This window comes from Cucurbita moschata, unplaced genomic scaffold, assembly GCF_002738365.1.
Source record: "Cucurbita moschata cultivar Rifu unplaced genomic scaffold, Cmos_1.0 Cmo_Scf00056, whole genome shotgun sequence".
NCBI classification, from domain to species: domain Eukaryota; kingdom Viridiplantae; phylum Streptophyta; class Magnoliopsida; order Cucurbitales; family Cucurbitaceae; genus Cucurbita; species Cucurbita moschata.
The window spans coordinates 620,824-647,879 of record NW_019268572.1 but is presented as its reverse complement, the minus strand read 5'-3'; the positions used below and the strand labels follow the sequence as shown (position 1 = coordinate 647,879).

The window sequence follows — 27,056 nt, the reverse complement described above, 5'->3', positions numbered from 1 at the left end:
GATTCAACCTTTTACAAGATTAAGATAAGAGGGAAGCAAAAACCTAGGTCATCCTTTGTGAAAAACTCCATTGAAGGCAACTCAAACCTCACTCTCAAACTCTTAGCATGTACACTTTACCTCTTAAACTTTGATGTAAGCATCACATTAGTGTGCAATTCTCATTAAATCAGTGTAAATCAGGTGTATTTCCTTTGCTCAAATTTGTGTGTTCTCATTCTCGTCCTTAAGATTTGATAAAACACTCAACCATAAAGAAAATGACGGTGATTGAGCAATCCAGTCTCCTTCTTGGTTCATAATCAAATATTTCAAATGAAAAACCCAACAGGCAGTCAGCTGGGATTAATTTTTGGTCCCCAAAACAGCCGTATAAGATACAAATTTCTCTCGGTATCACAGTTCACAAAAATTAAAGTAAATGGAAGTAGAGTTCATACCTGTATGCTACACATGCTCTTCCAAAATCCTTCAGGTTTCTATATTAAGGGCCAACGAGTGTTTACAACTGGCCAACAATGTTATGTAAATCTCATCCTTCATCCCTTTCGTCAACAAAGCGGATGCAACATCAGACGGGCACGGTCGCCTTATTTTCCTCATGTGGCTGAGCATCCTGTACTGTTTGTTCTTGAGCTGCTTTGTTCTGTTCAACTGCTGGTGGCTGAGCAACCTGCTGCTCTGTTGGTTTTTTCTCGGCCAATGGAGTAGGCTTGTTCTGTTCAGACGGAGGAGGCGGTGGTGCCAGTTCTACAGGAACACACGGTCTCCAGATGGTCTCTTTGCCAACATCCATGAGAGCTATGCCCAAGGCAGATAGCTCGGCTCGGATTTGGTCACTTCTCGCAAAATCTTTGTTTTTCCTTGCTTGTGTTCTATCGTCGATCAATTTCAGTATATCATCTTCCACCATGCCTGCTCTCTTAACTGCTTTGTCTTTCAACTGCTGCAAAACCTACACAGGGAAAACACCTCACATCAGAAATGCATGTTCAACTAGTTGAATTCCAGCCTATAATATACAAACCTTCATCTCGTTCTCTTATTCACTCATTTTTTTTATTTATGTAGAGAAGACAGAAGGTTTGTTCTCTTATGATCCCAATGCTTGGAATATTTCATTTGATCTTTTAACTTACATAGACAAATTCAGAGTTGATTAATAACAGTCTTTGTTTCTTGTTTCTAATTGTTAGAAACGATAGCATTTGGTAACTGTTTATAAGTTTTAGAAACAACAAGTCCAATCTCTTATTTCTTATTCCTATTGCAGTTTTCTTTTCCCAAAAACATAAATAAAAGTAAAATTTATCATTTTTGACTAAAAAATGCAGCTTTGGGTTTTAATTTTATTTATAAAAAAAAAAAACGAACTTTTGTATAAAATTTTAAAAAATTCAATTTCAAATTTCAGAAAACAAGAAACATGAAATGTTTGCCTGCAAGATTAAAAATAAATAGGTTTGAAGTTTCAAAAATCAAAGTCTATTGACATGTGAGGGACCAAGACAATAAAAGTGTGAAGATAAATAAAAGGAGCAAAATAAATAAAACACCAAGACAGATTATATTTACTTCAGAGGAAGTAGAAGAGGATAGCAATCCTAGAACATCTAGAACTTCTCGCAATTCCTTCTTCACACTGATAAGGGCCTGAATCATTGAGAGCTGTTGTTTCTTTGGTTGCTTCTTCTGATAAAATCAAAAACATGAATGGTTATTTTACATTGAAAAGAACACGAGAAGAGGCAGCGGGATAACAAAATGTAAAACGAGAATATATTTTCCCGCTGTAGTCAGTTTAGTAGATCATAATTATTTTCATCAATTTAACACTACACTTCAATAAATGGTAAAATTAACATATACAGAACCAAGTTGTGATCGAGAGAAATGAAAGAAAGAACAAATTTAGAAAATAAAACCAACCAATAGATCACCCAACATCTCACTAATAAAAACAACATAAAAACTCCCAACTATGAAAACAACCCAACTACAATCAAAGCCATAAAAACAGAGCATCTAACCTGACCACAAAAATACTACCAACTCAACACTTGATAGTCTCAACAAAAATAAAAATAAAAGAAAAAATTAAAATCGACTCAATGGATTGAATTCCTTTAAATGAAAGTATTCACTCCACTGCTTATTCAAGTTCAAAATTCAATTTGATTAAATCAAAACTTCTAAACAATGGTATAAACAAATTCCCAGCATTGGAGAAGTGTCTGCGTGCAAAAAACTGTACCTTCAGCGAGGTTAAAGTACTATTTATGAACTTCAGAGCTTCCTGGAAAGCTCCTGTCAATATATGTGCCGTGTTCAAGTCATCTGCCATTCTAGTTTGAAATTCGGAGCGTAGATTATTGATGCATTCTTCAGCAGCAGAGGAAACAGGATCTTTTTTGGCTGTTTTTCCCAAACCCTCAGTCAGGTTTTCCCCTTGATGTTGTAATAAAGCATCTTCACAATCTTGGAAAGTCTAACAATTAAACAAAAATGGGCCATGAGTATCAACTAAATAAATGAACTGATCATTTAGGAATTATCTATCATGAGCTAATTATGCTACCTTGCATCACCGATTATAAACAGCGACCAGGAGTTTCATTAAAAAAACTGATAATAATAAATGACAGACCATGGGACGGTAGAGGGTATTCTCAGACATTGATGGGATCACAAACCTGGTATATATAATAAATAGTATCTGATGCACTATCCAACTGAGAGACAGTGTAGTTGAGAGGAGACCGATAGTGAGCACTTATTAAAAAGTGTCTCAAAACTAATGGATGATACCTTTCCGTAATCTGCAAGTACAAGAAAACAGTAGTAGGTAATAACAAAAACTAAACAAAAGGTAAAGAAACTTCAATAGCTCCTTCATGCCCATACTACCTGGCGAATGGTGAAAAAGTTACCCAGTGATTTGGACATCTTTTCATTATTATTTGTAACATGCCCATTGTGCATCCAATAACTGATTTTACTCTCTTGGCAGGCAGCACAGCTTTGTGCGACCTCGTTTTCATGATGTGGAAAGATCAAATCAATGCCACCTCCATGGATATCAAACTTAAAAGTAAGATAATGAGCACTCATAGCACTGCATTCTATATGCCATCCTGGTCTTCCATGACCCCACGGACTTTCCCAACTTGGCTCACCAGGTTTTGCAGCCTACAAAAATTATATTTATTAAAAACACTACACAATTAATTCCTATTCCTACTTTATAGCCAAATTGATATCCACTTTTAACCTTCCACAATGCAAAGTCAAAAGGACTACGCTTTCTTGGATCTACAGCAACCCGTTCGCCTGCTCTATGATTTTCAAGTTTTTGTCCTGACAATTGGCCATAATTTGGAAATTTTTCCACAGAAAAGAACACGTCTCCATCAACCACATAGCCATATTCATTATTTATAATCTGCAAATTTATCAACAAAAAATCAAATAAGACAATCCAAATCACAGTCAGATGAGTAAACGTTAGCCCTTCGTTCACATCTGGAACAAAGAAATATTCATATGAAACAGCAAGATAACTAAAAGTTCATAAAATGCAAGACTCCATTGTGTCTTCTAAATAGAACACTCCCTAAATTCATTTTAGAAAATAGCCTCCAACTTATTGGTATCATTCATATGAAAAGCCAATTCCATTTTTATATCCATTAGTATCCATCCAAGCGTGCACCTTGAGAACACTCCTACATTTAATGCTCCCTATATTAATCAATGAATTCATTTTAGAAAATATCCTCCAACTTATTGGTATCATTCACATGAAAAGCAAATTCCACTTTTATATCCATCAGTATCCATCCAAGCGTTCAATAAATCATGTTAGAAAATATCCTCCAACTTATTGGTATCATTCACATGAAAACCAATTCCATTTTTGTATCCATCAGGCTTGCACCTTGAGACTACTTACGGACAACCACCAAACTCTCCTACATTTGATGCTCCCTAGATTAATCAATAAATTCATTTTAGAAAATATCCTCGAACTTATTGGTATCATTGACATGAAAAGCCAATTCAATTTATATCCATGAGTATCCATCCAAGCGTGCACCTTGAGAATACTTAAGGACAACCACTTAACTCTCCTACATTTAACAGTCAAGAAAACTGACGGGAATAAAATTCCTACATTTCATTGTCAAAAATAAAAAACTCATAGGAACTATATTATAGATAGTTGCCAACCATGACTTGAACTCATTCTCTCTAAGTCTTCTAATATTTAATTCACCCTCATTGGTGTCACGTGGATAGACAATCATAGCTAAAATTTCAACACACACAATCCATGCACATTTTTTTTCCCACAATAATTACAAAAATAGTCATTAAAGCAAACATAGTTATATTTGGAAGAAAACACATTTAAAGAGCAGGTGGTAAACACACTACTGCAGTAACACCTGATCTCTGACCAATCATTATGCCTTCTTACAGCGAATTTCTAAACCACAATTGGCTAGGTATGGACAAAAGTTGCACGTATTCTAAAATATAAATATACATACGAGATATGGATGCATTCTGCAATTTACAGGAACAAAAATAGATAAAGTTTGCTGTTGACCTGGATTGGTGCATTTTTCTTTCATTGTTGAGTGGGTATAAAGATCCATACCTGAGTTATCATGTCCTTAATTTGTTCCAAGTGATCTGACACACGAGGTTGGTGTGTTGGAGATAGGCACTGAAGATCATTCATGTCAGCAAGATATTCCTGGCAAAAGCGTTCACTTAATGACAGTGGATTCTCCCCAGACTCATTTGCCCGTCGAATTATCTGTTAATAGTAAGAATAGCAACCTCAAATACAGAAAAATATAATGACTAGAGAAGGCCACGACTTTACTATTAGGAAAATGTAAAAATAAACAAATTAGGCAATCTAACTTCATAGTAGTTGTCTCCAAGACTAACTATATTTAGACAGTTTGTAAGTTACATCACTGGCTTCGAATTACTAAAGCAAAGGAGAAACTTAATCACTCATTAGTCAATGAAAAAACATCGTGGGATGTTACCCCTTGTGCATTTATTAATTATGGTCATTGTTGCTGGACAAGGGTCCTTTAAATGAAAAATACAAACGAAAACATTTACTCTTTCAGTAAGAAGCAAATAAAAAGCTGTCCCATGTTGAGCTCAAGTAAAAATGGCGTAAAATTAAAAATAAATTAGATCTGAACCAAGAAGAGCGATAGATCCACCTTACTTTACCCATTATGACACACGTAGCATAAATAATTGAGATTACAAAAAAAATGGACAGAACAATGATTCTACGAAGTACCGTAGAAAAAAAGAGTATTTAATTCCCAATATGAGGCATAGCACCAATACACCGACTTCATTAAATGGAAGTAACAAAATCTAGTTTTAGTAGCACAGCCAGGAAAAAAAAATGCTAATGGTCTCCAACTAAGAGGAAGAATACGGATAAGAACATGATGACATGTCAATTTTTTAAAATTCTAGGATACAAACACGACAATGACACATTTATTAAAATAATAAATGCACTTATAGACTTTGAATCTCCTCTGTATAAAAATAATATATATTTTTTAAGAGGAATATATATTCTAATATAAGTTTATGCATTTATATTCTTAAAAAATGAATTTGATGTACTTTTCTCTCCAAATTTATTGTTTTAGTCCTACATTATTTGATGTCCCTATTTAGTATACTTAACAAGAGTTCAATATGCGTCTAACAAATGTTTGATCTATACGTACTTTGTACGGTTTAAAGCATATCTAGGTGTGTGCCAAACTGAAATTTTTGTTTTTTTTTTTGTTTTTTTTATAAGATACAATTTCATTGATGATTGAAATTTACAAGAGAGATGTATAATCCATGATGTTTACCAAAGACCTTCTAAATTGGCAATGAGGGAGGTATAACTATAGGAAGTAAAAATATTAGACATTTTACACCAAGATATAGCTTGGTAAACAACATTGTCGAAAAGTTTTGTGTAGGTCTGTGTCTTTTCTACAAATATTCTCTTATTTCTTTCTTTCCACAGATTCCAAAAGAAAGCCATGATGAGGTTTTTCCATAATAAGGCTTTTGCGTTCTTGAAAGGGTGGTACATTAAGGTCATATCCAAAAAATCCTTTACCGCCCTAGGAAATGTGAGATGGCATCCAAATATATTGAGAATCGTTATCCAGAAATTCTGAGCGTATGTGCATTGCATAAACAAGTGATTTTGTGATTTGTTTTCTTTCTTGCATAATGGACACCAATTTGGAGAGAGAGTGATGTAGGACATTCTTTTTTAAAGATTTTCACTTGTACTTATGGCTATAAGTGCTATTTTGTAGAAGATGGAAGGGGTGATTTTTGTTTGATGTAGGCGTATATTTAGCCTTTATAAGATTTCGCCATAAGGCCTTTTCTTCATGATGATATCTCCATATCCATTTGGCGAGGAGAGCTTTGTTCTTCTTCCTTATCGAGAGAAGACCGAGGCCTCCCTTTTCTGTTGGGAGGTTTATAATATTCCAATGAACAAGGTGTGCACCATCTTTCCACAAGTGGTTTTTGAAAAGTCTTTCTATATCCGCGGCCACTTTTTGTGGCATTTCAAATAGAGACATGTAGTAAGTAGGGAAGTTGGATACTGTGGTTTGTATTAGGGTAAGTCTTCCGCCTTTTGAACTATAACGTGATGACCATGTTGATGACCTTCTTTCTATTTTCTCAATATTAATCTTAAAAAAGGAAAAGGATTTGTGGTTTCCATTTAAAGGTAGTCCTAGGTACATATTCGGTCATTCTCCCTTTTTACAACCATATATGCTGCAAATTCTTCCATGATCTCTGTGCTAATATTGATGCCCATGATCTCTGTTTTTTGGAGATTGATATTTTGTCCAGAGAATCTTTCAAAGGTTTTTACCGTCTCAACCAAATCAGAAAAGAGGATTGTGTCATCTGCAAATGGAAGGTGGTTGATGCTCAAGCCTTCATTACCAATCTGAAAACCTTTTATCTGCCCTTCGTATTCTGCTTTTGTCAGTAGGCAACTGAGACAGTCCATTACCATGATGAAGAAAAAAAGGGGATAGTGGATCTCCTTGTCTCAGACCTCATGTGACATAAATCTTCCCTCTCAGTCCTCCATTGATGATGATGGAGAAATTTGTGGATGAGATGCATCCTTTAATCCACCTTCGCCATTTTGGGCTAAAGCCTTTTGCCACAAGAATGTTTTCGAGGAAAGTCCAATCAACCTTGTCGAAGGCCTTTTCCATGTCAAGTTTAATGACTACACATTTTTTGTTTCTTTCTTTCCCTTTCATCAATGAGTTCGTTGGGAGTGAGGGATGCATCAAGAATTTGTCGCCCCTCAACAAAACCTATTTGTTGCCCAGTGATTGTGAAGGGGGGAACCTTTTTAAGACGTTCTGATAATACCCTTGCTATGATTTTATATAGACCGGTCGTGAGGCTTATGGGATGGAAGTCTGTAACAATGCGAGCATCCAGTTTCTTTGAGATCAAACATATGTATGTTTCATTCAGGTTGCCATTAATAACTCTGTTTCGAAAAAAATCTTGGAATACTCTCATGATATTAGCTATCATAATAATCTGAGGTAAAACCATCTGGTCCTAGAGTTTTGTCGGAGCCCAAGTGCTGAATTGCCTTCCCCACCTCTTCTTCAGTGAAAATGACCTCGAGGGAGGCAGCTTGCTGTTGATCAATAGGACTCCAGTCAAGATCGTGAGGAAATTCGCAAAGGGCATTGTCCCTTGCGTATAAGGACGTGTAGAAGGACACAAATTCTGATACAATTTCTTCTTCGTTTACTAAACTTCTGCCTTGTGTGGATAGAATTCCATGATGGTACTCTTTCGTTTCTTTGTAGCCATGATACGATGGAAAAACTTGGAGTTTATGTCACCTTCCTCTCCCCATCGTTTCTTACATTTTTGTCTCCAAGATTGCTCTTCATTTACTGCCAACGAAATAAGTTCTGCTTTCAAGAGCTTTTTCTGTGTGTTGAACTAGTGTGATGGAGCCCGTTTCCTCCATCTGATTAAGGAGGACAATTTCGATTAACCGTTGGTTCCTTTTTGTGGAAATGCAACCGAAAACCTCCTTATTCCATTTCTTTAGGACTTCTTTTAGTCTTTTAAGTTTGTTGATGAAACCATGCCCTAGCCATCCACAGAGGGGAGTATTCTTCCACCAATATTCTACCATTGGCAAAAATTTAGAATGGTTCAGCCACGTATTCTCAAATCGGAAGGGTGAGGGGCCCATTTACAGCAACCCATGGAAAGTAGAATGGGATAATGATCAGATGTAGGTCTATTCAGTCTTTGAACCCAGCATTACTGAATTTTCCAAGGAGGCCTTATGTGGCATGAAATCTATCGATGAGTGTCAAGGTGGGTGGAAATCCATTGTTTAACCATGTATAGAGTCCATTACAAAGGGGAAGGTCAATGAGTTCGGCTTCTCTTATGAAATTGTTGAAGTGTCTCATGCTTTTGGTGGCTTTTCCACTTGATTTTTCATGCGCCCATCGAGAAGTATTGAAATCGCCTGCCAAAAGTCAATTCTTTGTACATAAGCATGATAGATCCTATAATTCCTGCCAAAATGTCTTTCTTGATATCTACAGGGGCCATAGATTCCTATAATCCAAAAACTGTAATTATCGGGCAGTGTAATATGTGTGGTTAAGGTGTATAAGGCTTTGGTGACTTCTGAAATGGTCAAAGCTAGGTCGTTCCACATGATTAAGATCCCCTCTGATAAACTGAAGCATCCAAAGCTGACCAACCAATATGTGTGGAACTCCAAAGGGATTTAAGTATCCAGCGATAAACATAATTCAATTTTGTTTCTTGAAGAATAACCATAGTGGGATTGTATTTGAGGAGAAAGGACCTGATTAAGGCTCTCTTTTGCCAATCTCCCAATCCCTTAACATTCCAAGAGATAATAATCATAAGAGGTATCGACCTCCCAATTGTGATTTGCTCGATTTCTCATAATTGATGTTTGAAAGAAGGCTAGCAATCTCCCTAGTTAGTTCACTCGATTTCTTGGCCGTAGTGAGCTTCTTTGTCCCAAATGGTATAGCCATGATGCACATGTGGTGCTCTTTTAGCCATGGTGCCAAGATTTGGATGGCTCTTGTTGGTGTGAGTGTTGCTGATATCGAGGTGGCTTCTTCTACCTCGGTTTCATCCTGCTTTCCTTGAAAAAGAGTGCCAAGCTTTGTATCCGCAAGGTTGATCTCTAGCAATAGGTGAGAAATGTTGGCCTTTTCTACGGTGGGGCATGGTGGGGCGGTGGAGAGGGGTAAAGGGCTAGATGCATATTCATCGTTTGATTCTTGGTCAATGCCAACTGTGGAGAATTTTGTTCCTAGGGTGAGGAAGGTTTTTTTGGTTATTTATGCTGATGGCATGTTTTTCTGGTGATATTGTCACAACTTGCAAGTCGGGGATAAGAAGTGGTAGAGTAGTTGGAGTTTGGTGTAAAGTAGGGTGAGGGGTTGGTGGCCATTGGTTTTATGTGTGGGGAGGCTATGGGATTATGGGGCATGGAAGATGGGGAGGGTGGCAGAGTATGGTTTGGTTGGGGGGTTGGCCTTTTTTTTAAGAGGATTTGGCTTGGAGGGTATGGGGCTGTCCATGGCAGGTGGGTATGGTCGTTACCTTTTTGGGGCTTTGTGGTACGACCATAGACTCTGTTATGTGTAAATTTGGTGTCGAGTCTTGTTGTACTGGAGAGGCCCCTTTAGGTGTTGTTTCTCGGTGGTTTGACCAACGATGTGGTCCAAGAATGCCGCATGAAGTATCTTTAATAAATTTGATATCTTCTGGGGTACAAAATCTTTTCTGTGCTTGTTCAGTGTGTTGGTAGCCGGTCATAACGTCAACAAACGATTCTCCATAAAAGCAAGGGTCTATATTGACCATAAGGGGAATCTTGGATAATGATGGTATTGAGATTTCTGCTGGTATGAAACCCGTGTGTTTTTCTCAATACAAATGGTGGCTTCCATGAGGTCCACTCTTGATGAGGTTTTTTTTTTAGCAATCTCAATAAAACCTCCACAGGCATCTCCTATGTGTTTCATCAAAGTATCGATGTCCCAACGATTTAGAGGAAGATTTTTTATTTTAATCCAACCTCCATACGAGGGAACCACTGGGTCATTCAGGTTCATCAGACCATGGTTCTATTTTCATGGCCTAATTACCAACTTTTTACCGGCCTTTTTTATTATCAACTAATGAGGCTTGCTCCTTTGACGTGTACCAAAGAATCGTTTTGTCTGCTCTGTAGGGGTTTAGTTGGCTAAAGTCATTGAGCATGGATTGGATGCTCCGGTTGACAATCACCATCGTATCCCATACAGTATGAATGGGGGAGAGGGAAAACTTGTTAATTGTCTTTGCCTTTTTGTTTATAATCGAAAGGTATGTTTCTGCATCTGTCTTTCTATCTTTTCACATTTGTGGCGACTTTTTAGTATTAGGCAAGGGTTGTGTAGGTCGATGAACATGTCTATGGTCTTGTCTTCTTCTCTGAGGTCTTGAGTTTAGTTGATGGTCTGGTATTTTAGTGAACAGCAAGGAATAGTTTCATGTGTCGTCAATGATTTTAGTTTTTTCTGAGTGGCTAGCGGGTTCTATCATTGTGCAGCGATTCAGACGCAACTCTTTATCTTCCTAAGTGTTGTTCGCAAACCTTCATCTTCCCCACCTTGGCACAACCCCGGAGGTTGCGACTCTAAGTCTTCCGGAGGTCGTGACTCTTCGCCTTCTTTGTCTTCTAGAGGTCGCGACTCTTTGCCTTCCTTAAGGAGGCAGCGACAGTGGCACCAAGAGGCCGGCTCGTGACTCTCTCTCTCTCTCTCTCTTTCTCTCAAGCTGCTAAATTTAAGCTTTTTTTTTTTTCCTTTGATTCAATTTTTTGTGCTTGTTAGGTCTGAATGTGTTCACTACCTAAGCAGGAACCGGAAAAACTGACATTTTCCATCACGAGTGATGAATCAGAAACTAAAATATAAGGCCTCCAATCATATGGCCTTACTGGGTGTATCAGAATAGACAAACTAAATCCAGCAGAGATACATGGCATGGTTTAGATTCGAGAGCAAAGAGAAGATTAAGTTTCGGGATGATCAGCTGTAAGGGAAATCTCACTTCAAATTGGCTTATCCCAAGACTATCGGTGGAAAATTCTCTAATAGAAGAATACAAAAAGATAGAACTCTAAGAAATCATCCCTGCACAAGTAAATCATTGAGCATGTGTGTGTAATTCTTGTTCAATGTAAGACGAGTGCTTGTGTAATTCTACACTCACCTTGTCATCGACATCAGTAAAGTTCCGCACATAAGTAACTTCATATCCCAGGTGCATCAGATATCTGCAGGGATATTGTTACCAAGTTACAGACAATTTTGAACCATTCAATAAAAAATAAATAGTCAGAACTGCGAAACAAATCACCCAAAATGCAGAAAAAGTCCAACATGAAAACAGAGTCCAACATTCAATCAGCAGTTTAAATTATAGGTCATGCTTCACTTTCATGACGAATCAGAAAATACTAAAATTTGAAATCTGTTTTATTATAAATATTCAGACAAAAAAAAAAAAAAAAAAAAAAAAAAAAAAAAAAAAAAACAACCGAAACGATTCGCTTTGCATAGGTATATAAAATATTTCATGTCAATAGATCAATATGTGAGAAATCAAATATCCCAGTCTCTTTTTTCTTTTATTAATCGAGGTGTCATTACAAAAAAAAAAAAAAAAACAACCGAAACGATTCGCTTTGCATAGGTATATAAAATATTTCATGTCAATAGATCAATATGTGAGAAATCAAATATCCCAGTCTCTTTTTTCTTTTATTAATCGAGGTGTCATTACAAAAAAAAAAAAAAAAACAACCGAAACGATTCGCTTTGCATAGGTATATAAAATATTTCATGTCAATAGATCAATATGTGAGAAATCAAATATCCCAGTCTCTTTTTTCTTTTATTAATCGAGGTGTCATTACAAAAAAAAAAAAAAAAAATGAAAGAATGAAAGAATACAAAAGCATACAAAAATAAAGCCCAATCAGGAAGAGTCAAGCTACAAAAAGGAGCTTTGAGTAGGCAATATAAGACCCAACGGGCAATTACAAAAGGACATAACCACCAAGGCCCAAAGATAATCAATTATCTCAGTTAGAAAAACATTCACCATTTTAAGAAACGTTTATGAGGAAGAAAAGATCTGCACATTCAGGAAGTTTATCAGAAATTATTGAGCCTTACAGAATGCCAAAGAAAACATGCATTTAGCAAGAAGAGTTCTCATTCACATCGCCAAAGGCTTATAGTGATAAGGAATCACTCCAGGGAAAGTAAGATTCAGATTACCAAGACAAAAAATTTTGTTTCAAATTCGAATCACTCCACAAGCAAGATTGATCATTCAAGTTTGAATTATTCTAAACATGCAACCTAAACTACATAGAATTGCAAACTTAGGTCTTGGCTAAAGAACACACAAATGCTCTTTTTACTACATTTTTTAAGGCTACTTTAAAAAGACAACATACATGGCTTTATATAGCCTCAAAATGAAGACCCATAACTTTCCACAGGGCATTTTAAGAGTTGTAACTTTCATATCATATGATCATAATTAGCTACTATGTAAATTTGTAACCATATGAAAATAAATGAAACTCATCTTCCTTGAAGTCATATTGCATAATTGAGATGTCTGGGTTCTTATCATATAGCCTCACATTAGCATCTCACTTTCATATTCCCACTCCAATATCTTTACGTTCCAATCAAGCATAATTGAAATTTTAGTGTGGCACCTAATTTGTTACCTAATTCGTTTGTACAAATTAAATCACCACTAAAAAGATGCAAAGGTGTATCTTCGCTTCTTCATCCCTCCCCGCTTGGACTTACACAGTTTCTTCAATACTACAAGCACCACAGACTATTTTATAGAACAACAAAGAACCAGGTTACCAGGAACAGTTGTTCTACTACTTCTCCGATGTTTAGCTAAACAAAAACAAAAAATAATAACCAAACAGTTCCAATAAGGCGTCAATTTTGGTGTTCAGTCTCAAATATCTAGGATTTGTACTTGAAGATCTGCAGTGCGAAAAATCTGATTATGTTTAATATAAAAGCAACCAAAGTTGCAATTTTGTTTTAGCATTTAAAATTTAATCCAAGTTGCAATCTTTATTTTAGTATTTGAAAGACTTCGACCACTGTTTGCTTATGAAGTTCAAATCTTGGACTAATTGGCAATACAACATATGGTAACTTGTCCTGACGGTTGTTGAAGTTAAAACAAGCTGGAATAATTTTTCTCTTTATTTTTTTTTTATTATTTTTTTTTTTCATTTGAAACAAAAGATTTTGTGGACAAGATAAAATTTACCGAGGAAAAAGCCCCCTATAGAACTAAACACATCCACAAAATATTTTAAAGAATGCCCCCTCACATCAATGAAGCTTTTGACAGAAGTTGATGAACTCCTTTTCCACCTCCAAATGATTGATTAGTCTGTAATCCTTCAGAGCAGATCACTAGGATTCCTTTTTTCAACTGCAAACCCAAACACAAGTAGATTTTTCATCCCCATTTAGGCTAAATTATAAAAAAATACCCTTGAGTTTTTCCCTCTGTTTCAAAAATACCCTCTTCTTTCAAAAGTTACAATATTACCCCAACCTTTCATAGACGTTTCAAAACTACCAATGGAGTAAAAAACCAATTAGAATGTTGGACAAAAAATTGAAGTGTCTAAATTTCGTTCCTTCAAACTTAACCAAGCATGTGTATTACTCATTGCCAGGTTGTTCTAGCCATAGCCACGTCCATTTTTCCATCCTAGTCATTGGTGCAGCGTTTGGACACCAAAATGGTATGAAATCAAAGTAGCTCGGGCACCAAATGATATGAAATCAAAGTAGCTCCAATGCCAAAATGTTATGAAACCAGTTTTGGGATCTAAAAACCATGTGGAAGAACGGAACTCATAGAACTCAACCTCAAAATCCATAAAAACGAATCAACCAAAGGAAAGTAAAAATCGAATATCGCTGTAAATAAGATCATTCCTTTTTTGACATTTCAATCACTCCATAAGAAAGTTTGATCAAGTCAAGCATAAATGAATCTATGCATACAACCTAAACCACATAGAATTTCCAAGAATCATAGTTTCAAGCTAAACAAAAGCACAAAGGCTCTTTTTACTAAATTTCCATTCTCAAGTCCCCTTTTACAAAAGGAATTAGCTAAGCTAAATATAGCCTCCAAATAAACCCTAAATTGTGACCTATTGGCAATTTAAGGATTGTAATTCCAAGTACAGGAATGCCATATCAAACATTAACTCTACAGTAACCTAAAAATTATAAATGGAAGGTTTAAAGCTGAAATTACAATAAAAGGAGCCATAAATCCTAGATAGAAGTCTCTTGGTCAGCCTTCAAAATCTTGTGACCATCCAAGAGAAAATGAAGTCCCACTTAAAATATTTTGAAGCCATTGTTCCATAAATGAAGTTTGATTCTTCTTTAATGAAGCATGAGTTGCACTTGAGTTCATTAAATGCAACCTAATTTCAACTTTAAATGTGACTTGACTTCGTTTAATGTAACTTGAGTTTAACTTCATTTTGTCATGAATGAAGTTCGACTGCATTTAATGCAACTCAATTTTGTTGTAAACTTGGACAACATCTAGGAAGCACGAACACTTTGTATTTGACAAAGTGTCTATGTTGGACACGAATACATCCGAACACGTGTCTGACATAAAAAATTGTGTGCCCCTTTTTATTATTTTTAAAAATTTTGGACGCATGATAGAACACATCATGAACATGTCATTCAAAAACCCAAACCTTTCAAGTAGTTGATGGCAAAACAGCCGTGTTAGAAAAAGTAGTCAACGGTGAAGTTCATCAGCGGTAAAGGGAGAGAGATTGAACGAAGGTGGGGAGAGATGGAGGGAAAGTAGAAAGTAAGGAGGGGAGGAAAAGAGTGTTTTGGGGTTAGCATTCTTTTTCTTTATTTATAAACTTTTTTATAAATCTTATTTTGTGGGCTTTTATTGGGTTCTTCGTGGTTTGGGCTTTGTTCTTCATAATGACTTGTTGGATTTTATGTAGATTTAAATTTTAAACAAAAATCAACGACCAATAAAATTTTTGTTCACTTTTTTTTAGTTTTGATTATTCTTAATAGTTATCAAAACTAAAATATTTTGAATTTGATTTTTAATATTATTTAATAAAAAAGTTCAAGAAAAAGTAATGTATCCCCGATGTGTCTATGTCCTACATTTTTATGAATTGGCATGTCACTATGTCTATGTCATGTTGTATCTGTTTTCTAGTCTGTGTAATGTCTATGTCCGTACTTTTTTAGGACATCATTCTTGAAATCTTTTTTGAAGTTCATATTGTATAATTGAGATGTCTGAGTTCACATCAATTTTCTACTCCAATGATAGTTTCCAAACATTTATGAAAGGTCGACAGCAATATTGCAACCTTCTGGAAAAAAAAAATAAGGGTATCTTTTAAACAAATGGCAAAGTTAAGGGTATTTTTTTATAATTCATCCTTATTTCTATCTAAGAGACTCCAAGGAATGACTTAACCACCCTATCACCATCAACATCCTTCCATCATACATCGAACAGTAGTAGAGAATCCTTATGAGCAAGCCATGTATTTCTTTCCTTAGCCCTTTTCACTCAAGAGAAGATGAATTACCTAATCCATACCATCCAACATAGGAAGTTCAAAGAATAAAGATACCCCTTGAGCTATTGCCATTTTTTCTTTGAAAACTATAATTTTAACATACTAGCATGAGTTATAACTTGACTATCTGACACCATCAACATCCCTCAATCATATAACCAACAATAGAAGGAAAAAAATTCCTTACGACTAAGCCACGTATTTTGATACTTTTTTTTTATAAGAGACAATTTCATTGATGATTGAAATTTACAAAAGGGATGTATAATTCATGATGTTTGCAAAAGACCTTCCCAGTTTGCAATAAGGGAGGTATAACTATAGGAAGTAAAAGTATCAGACAGTTTACACCAAGATATAGCTTGGTAAACAAAATTGTCGAAAAATTTTGTGTAGGTACCTGTTTTTTCTGCAAATATGCTCTGATTTCTTTCTTTCCACCAATTCCAAAAGAAAGTCATGATGAAGATTTTCCATAATAGGGCTTTTGCATTCTTGAAAGGGTTGACGTTAAGACCATATCCAAATTTTCTTTACCTCCCTAGGAAATGTGAGATGTCATCCGAATATATTGAGAATCATTGTCTAGGAATTCTAAGGGTATGTGCACTGCATAAACAAGTGGCTTTATGATTCGTTTTCTTCATGCATAATGGACACCAATTTGGAGAAAGAATGATGTAAGGCATTCTTTTTTTGGAGATTTTCACTTGTGCTAATGGCTTTATGCGCTATTTCCCAAAGGAAGAACTTCACCTTTTTAGGTTGATGTCCTTTCCATATTGTCTTTGCTAGCATGAGATTTATTGCTTCTACTTTTTCCCCCATGTCCATCATCGAGGATTTTGATTTTGTAGAAAAGACCATGTCAGCGCTAGGGAGCCAAGTTAGTGAGTCTGCTTTGTTTGACAATACCATAGGGGCAAGGTCAAGGCTTAATTCAGCCCACTCCGTTGCTTCATTATCCTTTAAATTCCTACCAAGCTTCAGGTCCCAAAATTTGTTGACAACATTCCACGTTTCTTTAATCATGGCTTTTTTGCTATGAGAAAGCCTGTACAAAAGTGGATACTTCAAGGCTAGCATGGTGTTTTCAATCCATAGGTCTGTCCAAAATAATGTGCTTCCCCCATCAACCCACCTTATGGCGAGTTCGATTGTGATGAGGTTTTGATGTTTCTTTATGAACTTCCAAGGCCCTTTTGTAGAAGATGGAGGGGGCTGATTTTTGTTTGATGTAGGAGTATATTTAGCCTTTATAAGATTTATCCATAAGGCCTTTTCTTCATGATGATATCTCCATATCCATTTGGCGAGGAAAGCTTTGTTCTTCTTCCTTATCGAGAGAAGACCGAGGCCTCCCTTTTCTGTTGGGAGGTTTATAATATTCCACCAAACAAGATGTGCGCCATCTTTCCACAAGTAGTTTATGAATAATCTTCCTATATCTGCGGCCACTTTTTGTGGCATTTCAAATAGAGACATGTAGTAAGTAGGGAAGTTGGATAATGTGGCTCGTATTAGGTTGAGTCTTCAGCCTTTTGAAGTATAATGTGATGACCATGTTGACAACCTTCTTTCTATTTTTTCAATAATAATCTTCCAAAAGGAAAAGGATTTTTGGTATTTTGATACTTGAGAGGGGAGGATAACCATAGGATCAACCTCCAAAGATTCATGAGGGAGTCATTAGAAGTGGGATTCACGAGGAAGTCATCAAATGTGGGTCTATCAAGGCTTTTCTATTTTGGGCTGTGAATGTTTTCTATCTACTCCTCAAAAGCCAACAAAAGGAAGTGTTTCCATTTCCTCATACCGGTTCAAATTAGTCCACTGCTTGACAAATCAATCAAAAAAGAAGTCACAAATCAGCCTAATTAAGTGTTTCATACTTTTGTTAAGAAGAAGAGGAACACCTAGAAGGCTTCTTAAATGGCCACCTAACTGCATTGTGATCCTTTATTTTCACTCAAGCATCTGAACAAAGACCAAGTAAGAGCGCCCAACTCAAGCCAAAAACTAACAAGAAGACCGTAAATCCTACAATCTATGAAGAAGATGTGACGACCAAAGAGAATTTCATATACAAGGAAAAGTTCCTTCCACAACTTCTTCAACGATAAGAAAAATCAAACACAAAATACAAAAGATAATAATACCACTTGAAGAACCCTCAGCATCTGTACACATCCATGCAATGTGATTGGAACTCCAAATGAACTAGATACCACGGCAGAATTTTGAATTGTTTTAAGAATCAAATCCACAAGAAAGGATTGTTTTCTCCTAGCCACTATCCCATACATGTACGTATTTCCAATTGAAATTTTCATGAAGCAATTGTTTTTCGTTAAGGGCCACAAGGTGGAATGCTTTGAAGTGCATCTACTCAAATGTGAAATACTTCGAGGTGCATCTACTAAAAAATTATTGCTACAGCCATTTTGGGTGAGAGATCCAATGGTCATCAATTCTCCACTGTTTTCCATTCTAAAATGTACCGCATGGTTCCTTCATAGGATTAATTTTGATCCAATGGCTTCATGGGGTGGAATACTATATGATTTTTGGAACAAGCCTCTAATGGGAGACTATCTAGAAAATATCACGCTGATATTAGATTTGGAAAATATAGTTAGTCCATCAATCATTCAATTTGGAGAATGGAGAAAGTTGTGGCGTATTGGGTGCTTGGGTGGTTTCAAGGGCCGTGTCTGTTTGTTTTAACTTCCCTATTCAGGAAATGACTCCAAACACTACATATATATGCACCATGATCTAACTTAACATCTTTCTTACAGAGGATTCACTTATTCCTTTACCTTTTCCTGCAATTGTTTCTTTTTTCCTCTGCCTCTAGGTAACATTGTTCAAGCTGAAAGCTAATAAGTTTTTTTTCTCTTGTGATTATGGAAAACTAGAGGTTTTCTTGTATATTCTGAAAACCAATGCAAGCAGTATTGTATGCAAACAATATACATAGAACTCCCAGAACCTGGAAATCCAGGCTTTGTCTACAATCGCATTATCCAAGAGACCAAACAAAACTCGCAAATGCAATCACTTGACATAGAGATACGAATGCACAAAAGTAGTAAACCTGTAGAGGACGTCAAAGTTGACAGCGGCACGGGCATGGCCGATATGGCTGAAATCATAGGCTGTGATGCCACAGACGTACATGCCAACCTTACCAGGCTCCTTCGTGGTGAATACTTCCTTTTGCTGCGTCATCGAATTGTACACCCTAAATTCCTCTTTCGCCATTTCGACGGCAGACAAGAAACTGAACCTGGATACGATAACAAAGAGGGAATTATTAAAATTTATGTCTACCACGATTTTAATCTAAAAACTCAATCGATGCTGAGACTGTTCTTTCAAGCTACTCCTCATTTATGTCACTCCCAAGTCTTAATTTTGAGTTTTTCTAATCGGTCAATTCGATTGGAAAAGAGAAAGACATAGGTTGAGAATGAGAGAATACCGGTAACAAGAGAATAGAAAAACAGTGCAAACTCCAATGAGGGAGGCGGCGGTGGCGGCGGCGGCACGATCGAGAGAGTAACGACAGCGTCGGCACGTGCAGGAAAGGAATTACGGAGCGGCGGGAGTTGGTAAAAGAAAAAGGGGAGCCGACTCCGGCGTCGGCGTTGCAGAAGAAGAACGAGAGAGGGCTGGGGAGAACGCGGAGAAGGGAGAGCGCGTGAGAGACGAAGGAGCCTGGGTAAGTAGGTTTTCCCCCTCCTCTAGTTACTTTTATTTTATTTGATATGGTAAGCTCAGTTATTGGGCTTTTCAGGAGAGATTGGCCTACTTCTTTTTTCTTTTTCTTTTAATTTTTTTTATTTTTAGATACGGTTAAATGAACCCGACTCTCCACTATGGATATTGTCCTGTTTATAAATCCATAACGGAGAGAGTATTTTTTGTTTATAAACCCATGATCATTTCCTAAATTAGCGGATGTGGGATTTTCATCCTCCAACAGATATATATTAAAAAAAAAGATTGTAATAGTTACCCAATATAAAATTGATATATTTTTACCATCTTTCTTTTGCGGAGAGGGCGGTTGAGTTTTTTCTTAACCCTTCGTAATTTGTATTATCGATGTCTTTTTATAACTATTTAGTTTTTTGTTTATGAAAATTAAAGTTATAAATATTACTTCCAAATAGGAGCTAATATGAAAATTTGAAAGGGAAAAATTAAACTAAAAATGGGTGATTATCTTTAGAACTTGAAGATAGAATCATATGTTTATTAAATAAATTAATTATAAGCACAAATTGAAGATGGTTAATATATTTTAAACTCTTAAGAATCCATTGTATTGAAGTTTGACTATGGGCCGGTCTAGATATCCATGCAAGAGCTAAAGGTAGTAGCTAAAAGTGGTAACAAAAAGATTCGCTCTTTTTAAGAAGTGGCTTTTGAGGGAGAATTTTTATCTACTCCCTTTCTCCTCTTACTTAGTGAGCTGTAAAGGACCTAAAACAAACTTTCTAATACACTTTTTTGGGATGTAAAAATACGACTTTACCCTTGAATGTGAGTCAAAAAGACAATATTTCCTCTTATTCCTTCTTATCCTCTCATGTTTTTGAAGTTGAGGTGGATGAATGAGCTTACTATGAGGGTTGTGATCGATTTGGTGCTCAATCAAATCCAAAAAAATGTCAAGTTATGTTGTTTAAGTTTAAAGGGAGTTTTTGGGTTTGAAAATGATGCAACGAGGAGCACCGGGAAGAGGGCCTCGAGGGCTTGAAAATCATTCTAGCCTGCCTAGACACACAACATAACACGCTTCTCTTCGACTTCCACCGAGGGACATCGACACTTTTTGTGCTTAGTTTAAGCTTTTATTTCATAGTTTAATCCTATTTTTCTATTATAATGATCACGATTTTTTTATTTATATAAAAAAAATCTAATCGATGAAATAGGCTCGATAAGTGAATGAATGAAAATGAAAGGAGAATGACATAGGTAGGAGTTCATAACTCATTAAGGATTAAGATCGAGTCACATATGATTATCGTGTCATAATCTTCTCAACTAATAGATTTATATAACGAGAGTTTAAGTATTTCGTGTATGACATCTCCATTCACATCTCTTAATATGAATATGTTATCCAATCGTTTGTAACAATTAAAAATTAGCAGTATAGATTACGTTACCAAGATATGACACGTTAACTTTATCCATATAATATTAACTTTTTAGGTTATTACTTAACATGATCCTCTTGTCTGTCAAATACGTATGGTTCAAGTTTACCATAATAATTTTGAATTTTACACGATATTGAATAGTATTATACAAATATAAAATAACAAATTATTTCATTGATAAATAAAAAAATGTTGAATTACAACAACCAAGAAAGGCTTATAACTTAAAAGACTTTGGAATTCGAGATAGGGCTTAAGAAAGCATGTTAAGACTTATGTCTCAAGAACAACCCTTGGAGTAAAAACCTATGAACCTAAGAAACTAATAGAACACTCTAAAGAGCCCAACACAAGCCCTATATACACTAAAATAACAAGAATACTAGGTATCAATCAAGAACAAAAGAATACTAGGTATCACTCAAGAACAAAGTGTAACAACCCGAAATTTTCTATTTCATTTAAGGTCGCTATTGTATACATATACTAAACATTGAATGCGGAAGACTTCATTTAAATTCCATAAAACATATCCTAAACATTGAAGGCGGAAGACTTCATTTAAATTCCATAAAACATAACATTTATCTTAAAACACAGTCATGGACTTACGTGTTTCGAAGACATCTTTAAAACGACACAACAAAAGATTAAACCCTAAGGCTTTTCGATCCTTGAGCTTCCACTGCTCCGTGGTCAGGGTATTCGGCATCACTCCCAACAGGGTTTCGTGAAGATCTTTCTGGTACAGATAATCTTTAATCTGCATCTTCCAGAAACTGAAATCGGATCCATCGAACTTCTCAATTCCAACCTTTGAACTTTCCATCTTCACAGATCATGGTGACTTCTGCCTAGCTCTGATACCAGTTGTTAGGATCTCACAACAACGCACACACTCGATCTAGATGAACACCAAAGAACAGGATAGAGAATATGTAAGGAGAACTCTAGCTAAAAGATTTATATTGATGACTTCAAGTATGTAAGAGAAAATACAGAGAATACCAAAAGTAAATTTTCAAAGTATATATATATATATATGGTTTAGCTTACTATATTTAGCTTTACCAGATATAACCATCTACTATATATAACTATTTACCATATATAGTTTTACCCGATATAACTTTTTACTAAACATAGCAATTTGCTATTTATGACAATTTATTTTCCAAATATAGCTTTACTATGTATAACAGTTGACTCAGCTATAAATTGCTCTAACACTTTAGTCATAAGCCACTTTAGTCATAAGCCAACGATACATAATTATAGGAGTATTTTAGTCATTTTATAGCTACCCTTGGTTTAGTCTTTTACTAGTTGTTACGCAATCGATTCCTTAAGGATATGACACTTCTACTTATTACTTATTACTTGTGATTATGTATACTTATGTATATTGTTGAGCATCAAATGAATTTTTTCTTTACTGCTACATAACTAAACACCAAGATCACTTTCATACGCACCCTACACTAAATGTTTTAATGCAACTAGGAACTCTTGAAAGAGATTGAAAGTAGAGAACACGAATATATCATATATAATAATTTTTTTGTTTCATTTAACACTTATACGAGTCACACACATAATGAAGTCTCACAAGTAAGAAACATCAATCTTAGTACATTATGCAACATCATAAACACTTCTTTCATAAACATTTCCATCGTTCACATAACTAGCATAAATATATCAGGTAGAGATATTCCTACCAATCACCTAAAGAATGAGGTTTGGATCGCACAATAATGCACACACAAGATCTAAATGAATATGAAAAATAGGAGAGAGAAAATGCAATGAATATTGGCTAAAGGTTTATATTGATGACTTAACGTTATGTACAAGAGAGAATACAAAAAGTACTTTCTAAGTGAGTATATATATGGTTCAGTTTACTCTATATAGCTTTAACAGATATAACCACCTACTATATATAACTATCTACCATATATATATCTCTATCAACTTTTTACTATAAATAATCATTTACTATATACACCATTATCCATATACAACTTTATTATGATGTATAGCAATCTATAAATAAGTAGTAGACTCCATAACCCAACAATTCTCCACCTAGAGACAGATCGAATCAATCAATAATTTCATTACGACATCAGCATCTAATTTCATTCTCAAACGACATCAACATTTTCACTGTACCATACCAATTGAGGCTTTAGCACAACCTCAAATTTCAATCATGAACACATTTTGTTAACATGTCTGCTAGATTCTTTGTACCCTCTATCTTCTTCAAACACATATCATCTTCTTCAACTAACTTGCGAGTGAAATGATATCGTCTTCTAATGTGTTTTGTCTTTAAATGATAGATGTGATTCCTCACCAATTGTATGACACTCTGACTATCTGTATAAAGACTCTTCTCATGTTGCTTCTTGCCTAATTATTCTAGATAGTTTGTCATCCATATTATCTCCTTTCCAACTTCAGCTATTGCCACGTACTCAACCTCAGCAGATGAAAGAGCAATGCATTTATGATGCCTATACATCCAACTCACTACTATTTCATCTATAGTCTAGATATATCCAAATGTGCTCTTGCTAGAGTCTGCATCTCCACTCAAATCAGCATCCATAGAACCTTGTAGAATTATTTTGTCATTGCCTTAGCAAAGTGAAAGGTACCTCTCAGATGTCTTAGAAGCCACTTCACAACTTCCTAATATTCTTTCCCTAGATTTGTCATGTACTTGCTAACAACTCCCATTGCATGTGTTATATCAAGTCTAGTGCAGACCATAACATACATCAAACTCCCAACTGCAGAAAGCGTACGAAACGGATGCCATGTGCTCACGTTCCTCAACGGTCTTGGGAGATTGCCCCTTTGAAAATTTAATGCGATTTGCCAAAGGGGGAGGGTAGTCCTGGGTTTAGCAATATTCATCTTGAATTTGGACAACACATTCTCAATGTACTACTCTTGGGATAAATTTAATGTGCCAACAGATCTATCTAAAAAATTCCTCATTCCAAGAATCTGCTTCGTTGCACCGATCTTTCATCTTAAGTATTGAAGACATGCTTGCCTTCTGTTTCGTATTTTCTTTTTCTGTTAATCAAAAAAATTAAACATAAAGTCAATATGTCCGAGTGGTTAAGGAGACAGACTCGAAATCTGTTGGGCTTTGCTTGCTTGTGCAGATTCAAATCTTGCTATTGACGATTTTATGATGAAATATTGTTATCATCAAAACTATGTTGTACAATTTTGTACTAAGTTTGGCTAGCTCGACCAGCAAGATCAAAAAGTGGTTTATCTCCCTCGTAATGGATCCAGCACAAAAGAGCTAGCTCGACCAGCAGGGCTAAAAAGTGGTTTATCTCCCTCGTACTAGATCCAGCAATCAGTTTATCATCCACATATAGGAGTAGAAACAATTAGTGTAGTTTTTTAGCATAAGAATTAGTGTAGTTTTTTAGTTTTTTAGCATAAGAATTAGTGTAGTTTTTTAGGTAACAACACTGATACTTTTCGCACCTGTGGAAACCACTCTTGCACATGGAGTCAAACTTCTTATACCATTGTCTTGATACTTGTTTTAATCCATACAAGCTTTTCTTGAGCTTACACACCATGTGTTCCTTGCCTAAAGCTGCAAACCCTTATGGTTGTTGCATATAGATCTCCTCATCTAGATTTCGATGTAAAAACGCTTTGCTTAAGGTACAAATTCTCTGATGCAACAATACTCGGTAAAATTCGAATAGTAGTTAATTTCATAATATGAGAGAAGATTTCAGTATAATCATGTCTTTCCATTGTGGTTATCTTTTAACTACTAATTGAGCTTTGATTATGAACATCTATTTGTTCAATAGAGCTCTCTTTCCTGTAGGTAACTCAGCTAGCACCCACATATTATTCTTTTAAAATGAGCTCATCTCATCATCCTTGGCTTGCTCTCACTTGGTTGAATCTTCCACCTGTAGGGCCTCATCAAAGGACTCTTGTTCTCCTTCGTTAGTCAGCAACAAATAATGTAATGAACGTGAATATCTATCTGGTGCTCTGATAGTTTTGGATAATCTCCTCAACACCTGCTCAGATGTAACTTGCTCCACGTCTAATTCTTCAACTACAGTCTCAGGAGTCTCTTGAAGTTCTGCTATAACATCACTGGATAAGTTTTCTTACAATCAAGCTTAACTTCCACTTGCTTTGTAGTCCAAAGTTTATCTTTTCTTTGTCCTTGTACAGGACATTTTCATCAATGGTCATGTCACAATGTCTTAGATTTTTCTATTCTTCTCATCCTAAAACTTGTACTGGAACATGTCAGAGCCATAGGCTATGAAGTAGTACTTCATAGCCTTAACATCAAGCTTGTCTCAATTCTCTAGATCAACGTGAACATATGCAATACAGCCAAAAGTTCTCACGTGAGAGTACTTAAGTTCTTTTCCTGTCCATACTTCTTTTGCAATTTGAACTCCAAGGGTACTGATGACACTCTATTGATCAAATAGGTTGCTGTAGTCCAGAATGAATTCACATGTTTCTTGCTCGCTCATTCAATGTTCTGTTCATTCTTTCTACAACACCATTTTGTCTTGCCTTACCGAAAATTGTCTTTATTAATCTAATTCTCTCAGCTGCACAAATTTTTTAAACTCTGACTTATCATACTCTTCTCCATTATCAGACCTGAGACATTTGATCTTCAAGCTGGTCTATTTTTCAACTTCAGCTTTCCACTTCTTGAAGGTGGTAAACACATTTGACTTATGTTTCAGGAAATAAACTCATACTTTCCGACTGAAATCATCAATGAAGGTAATGTAGAACTTTGATCCACCAAGTGATGAAGTCTCCAAACGTCTTTAAGGACCATTTTCAATCGCACATTCTTTGGTTCTCAAGTAGCCTTCATGAAGCTAACTTGTTTCTGTTTGCCTATAACGCAGCTCTCACAAAGGCTTATATCAACAGATTTTAGGCCTTTTAATACTCCTTTCACAACCACTATCTTCATTCCTTTGATGCTCATATGTCCAAGTCTATTATGCCATAAAGTTGAATTGGAGACACTCTCAACAGCCATATTTACACACCCTTCACAACTTTGTTGAATAACATGTGCTATCCAACTAACCAATAGAGATCAGGTTCTTCTTGAGACTAGGAATATATTGGAAAATCTTTAAATTATACTGATTTCCTATGGGAGTTTGTATGCTGGCATCCCCATTCCCTTTAATTTCCAAGGTTTTGTTTTCGGCAAGATAGATTTTTCCAAAATTTCCTGATTTAAAATTTCATAACAATTTCTTACTTGGAGATGAGTGAAATGATGCACCTGAATCTAAAATTCAGGTTTCAGCCAGGCTGTCTGCACTAAGAAATAGAGCATTCTTAATGTTTTCTATTGAATTTAAAAAATCATCATCATCCCCAGATTTGTAATTTTGCTTCCTCTCTGGTTTTTCATACATATTCAACAACGCCTTCAATAAATTTAATGTTGTCTTCTCCTTGATGATGTTGAATGCCACATTTTTAGACAATGTTAATCGAATCAATGTTAAAACCTATCGATCTTTGAGCTTTCATTGCTCCATGGTCATGATATCCCGTTTCACCCTAGACAAGGGTTCATGAAGATCTTTCTAGTATAGAAAATCTTCAATCTGCATCTTCAAATAAAAATCGAATTCATCGAACTTCTCAATTCTAATCTTTAAATTTTCCATCTTCACGGATCGTGGTGAATTTTGCCTAACTTTGATACTAGTTGTTAGGATCGCACAACAACGCACACACTCGATCTAGATGAACACAAAGAATATGAGAGATAAAATGCAATGAAAAATATTGGCTAACTGTTTATATTAATGACTTCAGGTATGTACAGTAAAAGAGGGAATATAGAGAAGGTAGAAAATAGGTTTTCAAAATACTGTCGGAGGGTATATATATATATGGTTCAGTTTACTATATATAGCGTTACCAGATATAATAACCTACTCTATATAACTATCTACTAT

The 27,056-nt window shown here is 35.7% G+C and overlaps 1 protein-coding gene across 1 annotated transcript; it reads right to left on the bottom strand.

The window, feature by feature from the left end:
- Window positions 1–270: 270 nt before the first annotated feature.
- On the bottom strand, window positions 271–19,609 carry LOC111436590 (cysteine--tRNA ligase 2, cytoplasmic). The gene is made up of 10 exons (XM_023074341.1): window positions 19,332–19,609; window positions 18,945–19,136; window positions 11,395–11,458; window positions 4,664–4,825; window positions 3,272–3,442; window positions 2,908–3,189; window positions 2,694–2,819; window positions 2,255–2,488; window positions 1,576–1,692; window positions 271–955 (listed from the first exon to the last, which is right to left on the bottom strand). Exons 2-10 carry the CDS (start codon window positions 19,109–19,111, stop codon window positions 572–574), a joined length of 1,707 nt encoding a protein of 568 aa, XP_022930109.1. The 5' UTR covers window positions 19,112–19,136; window positions 19,332–19,609; the 3' UTR covers window positions 271–571.
- Between the last annotated feature and the right edge of the window lie 7,447 nt (window positions 19,610–27,056).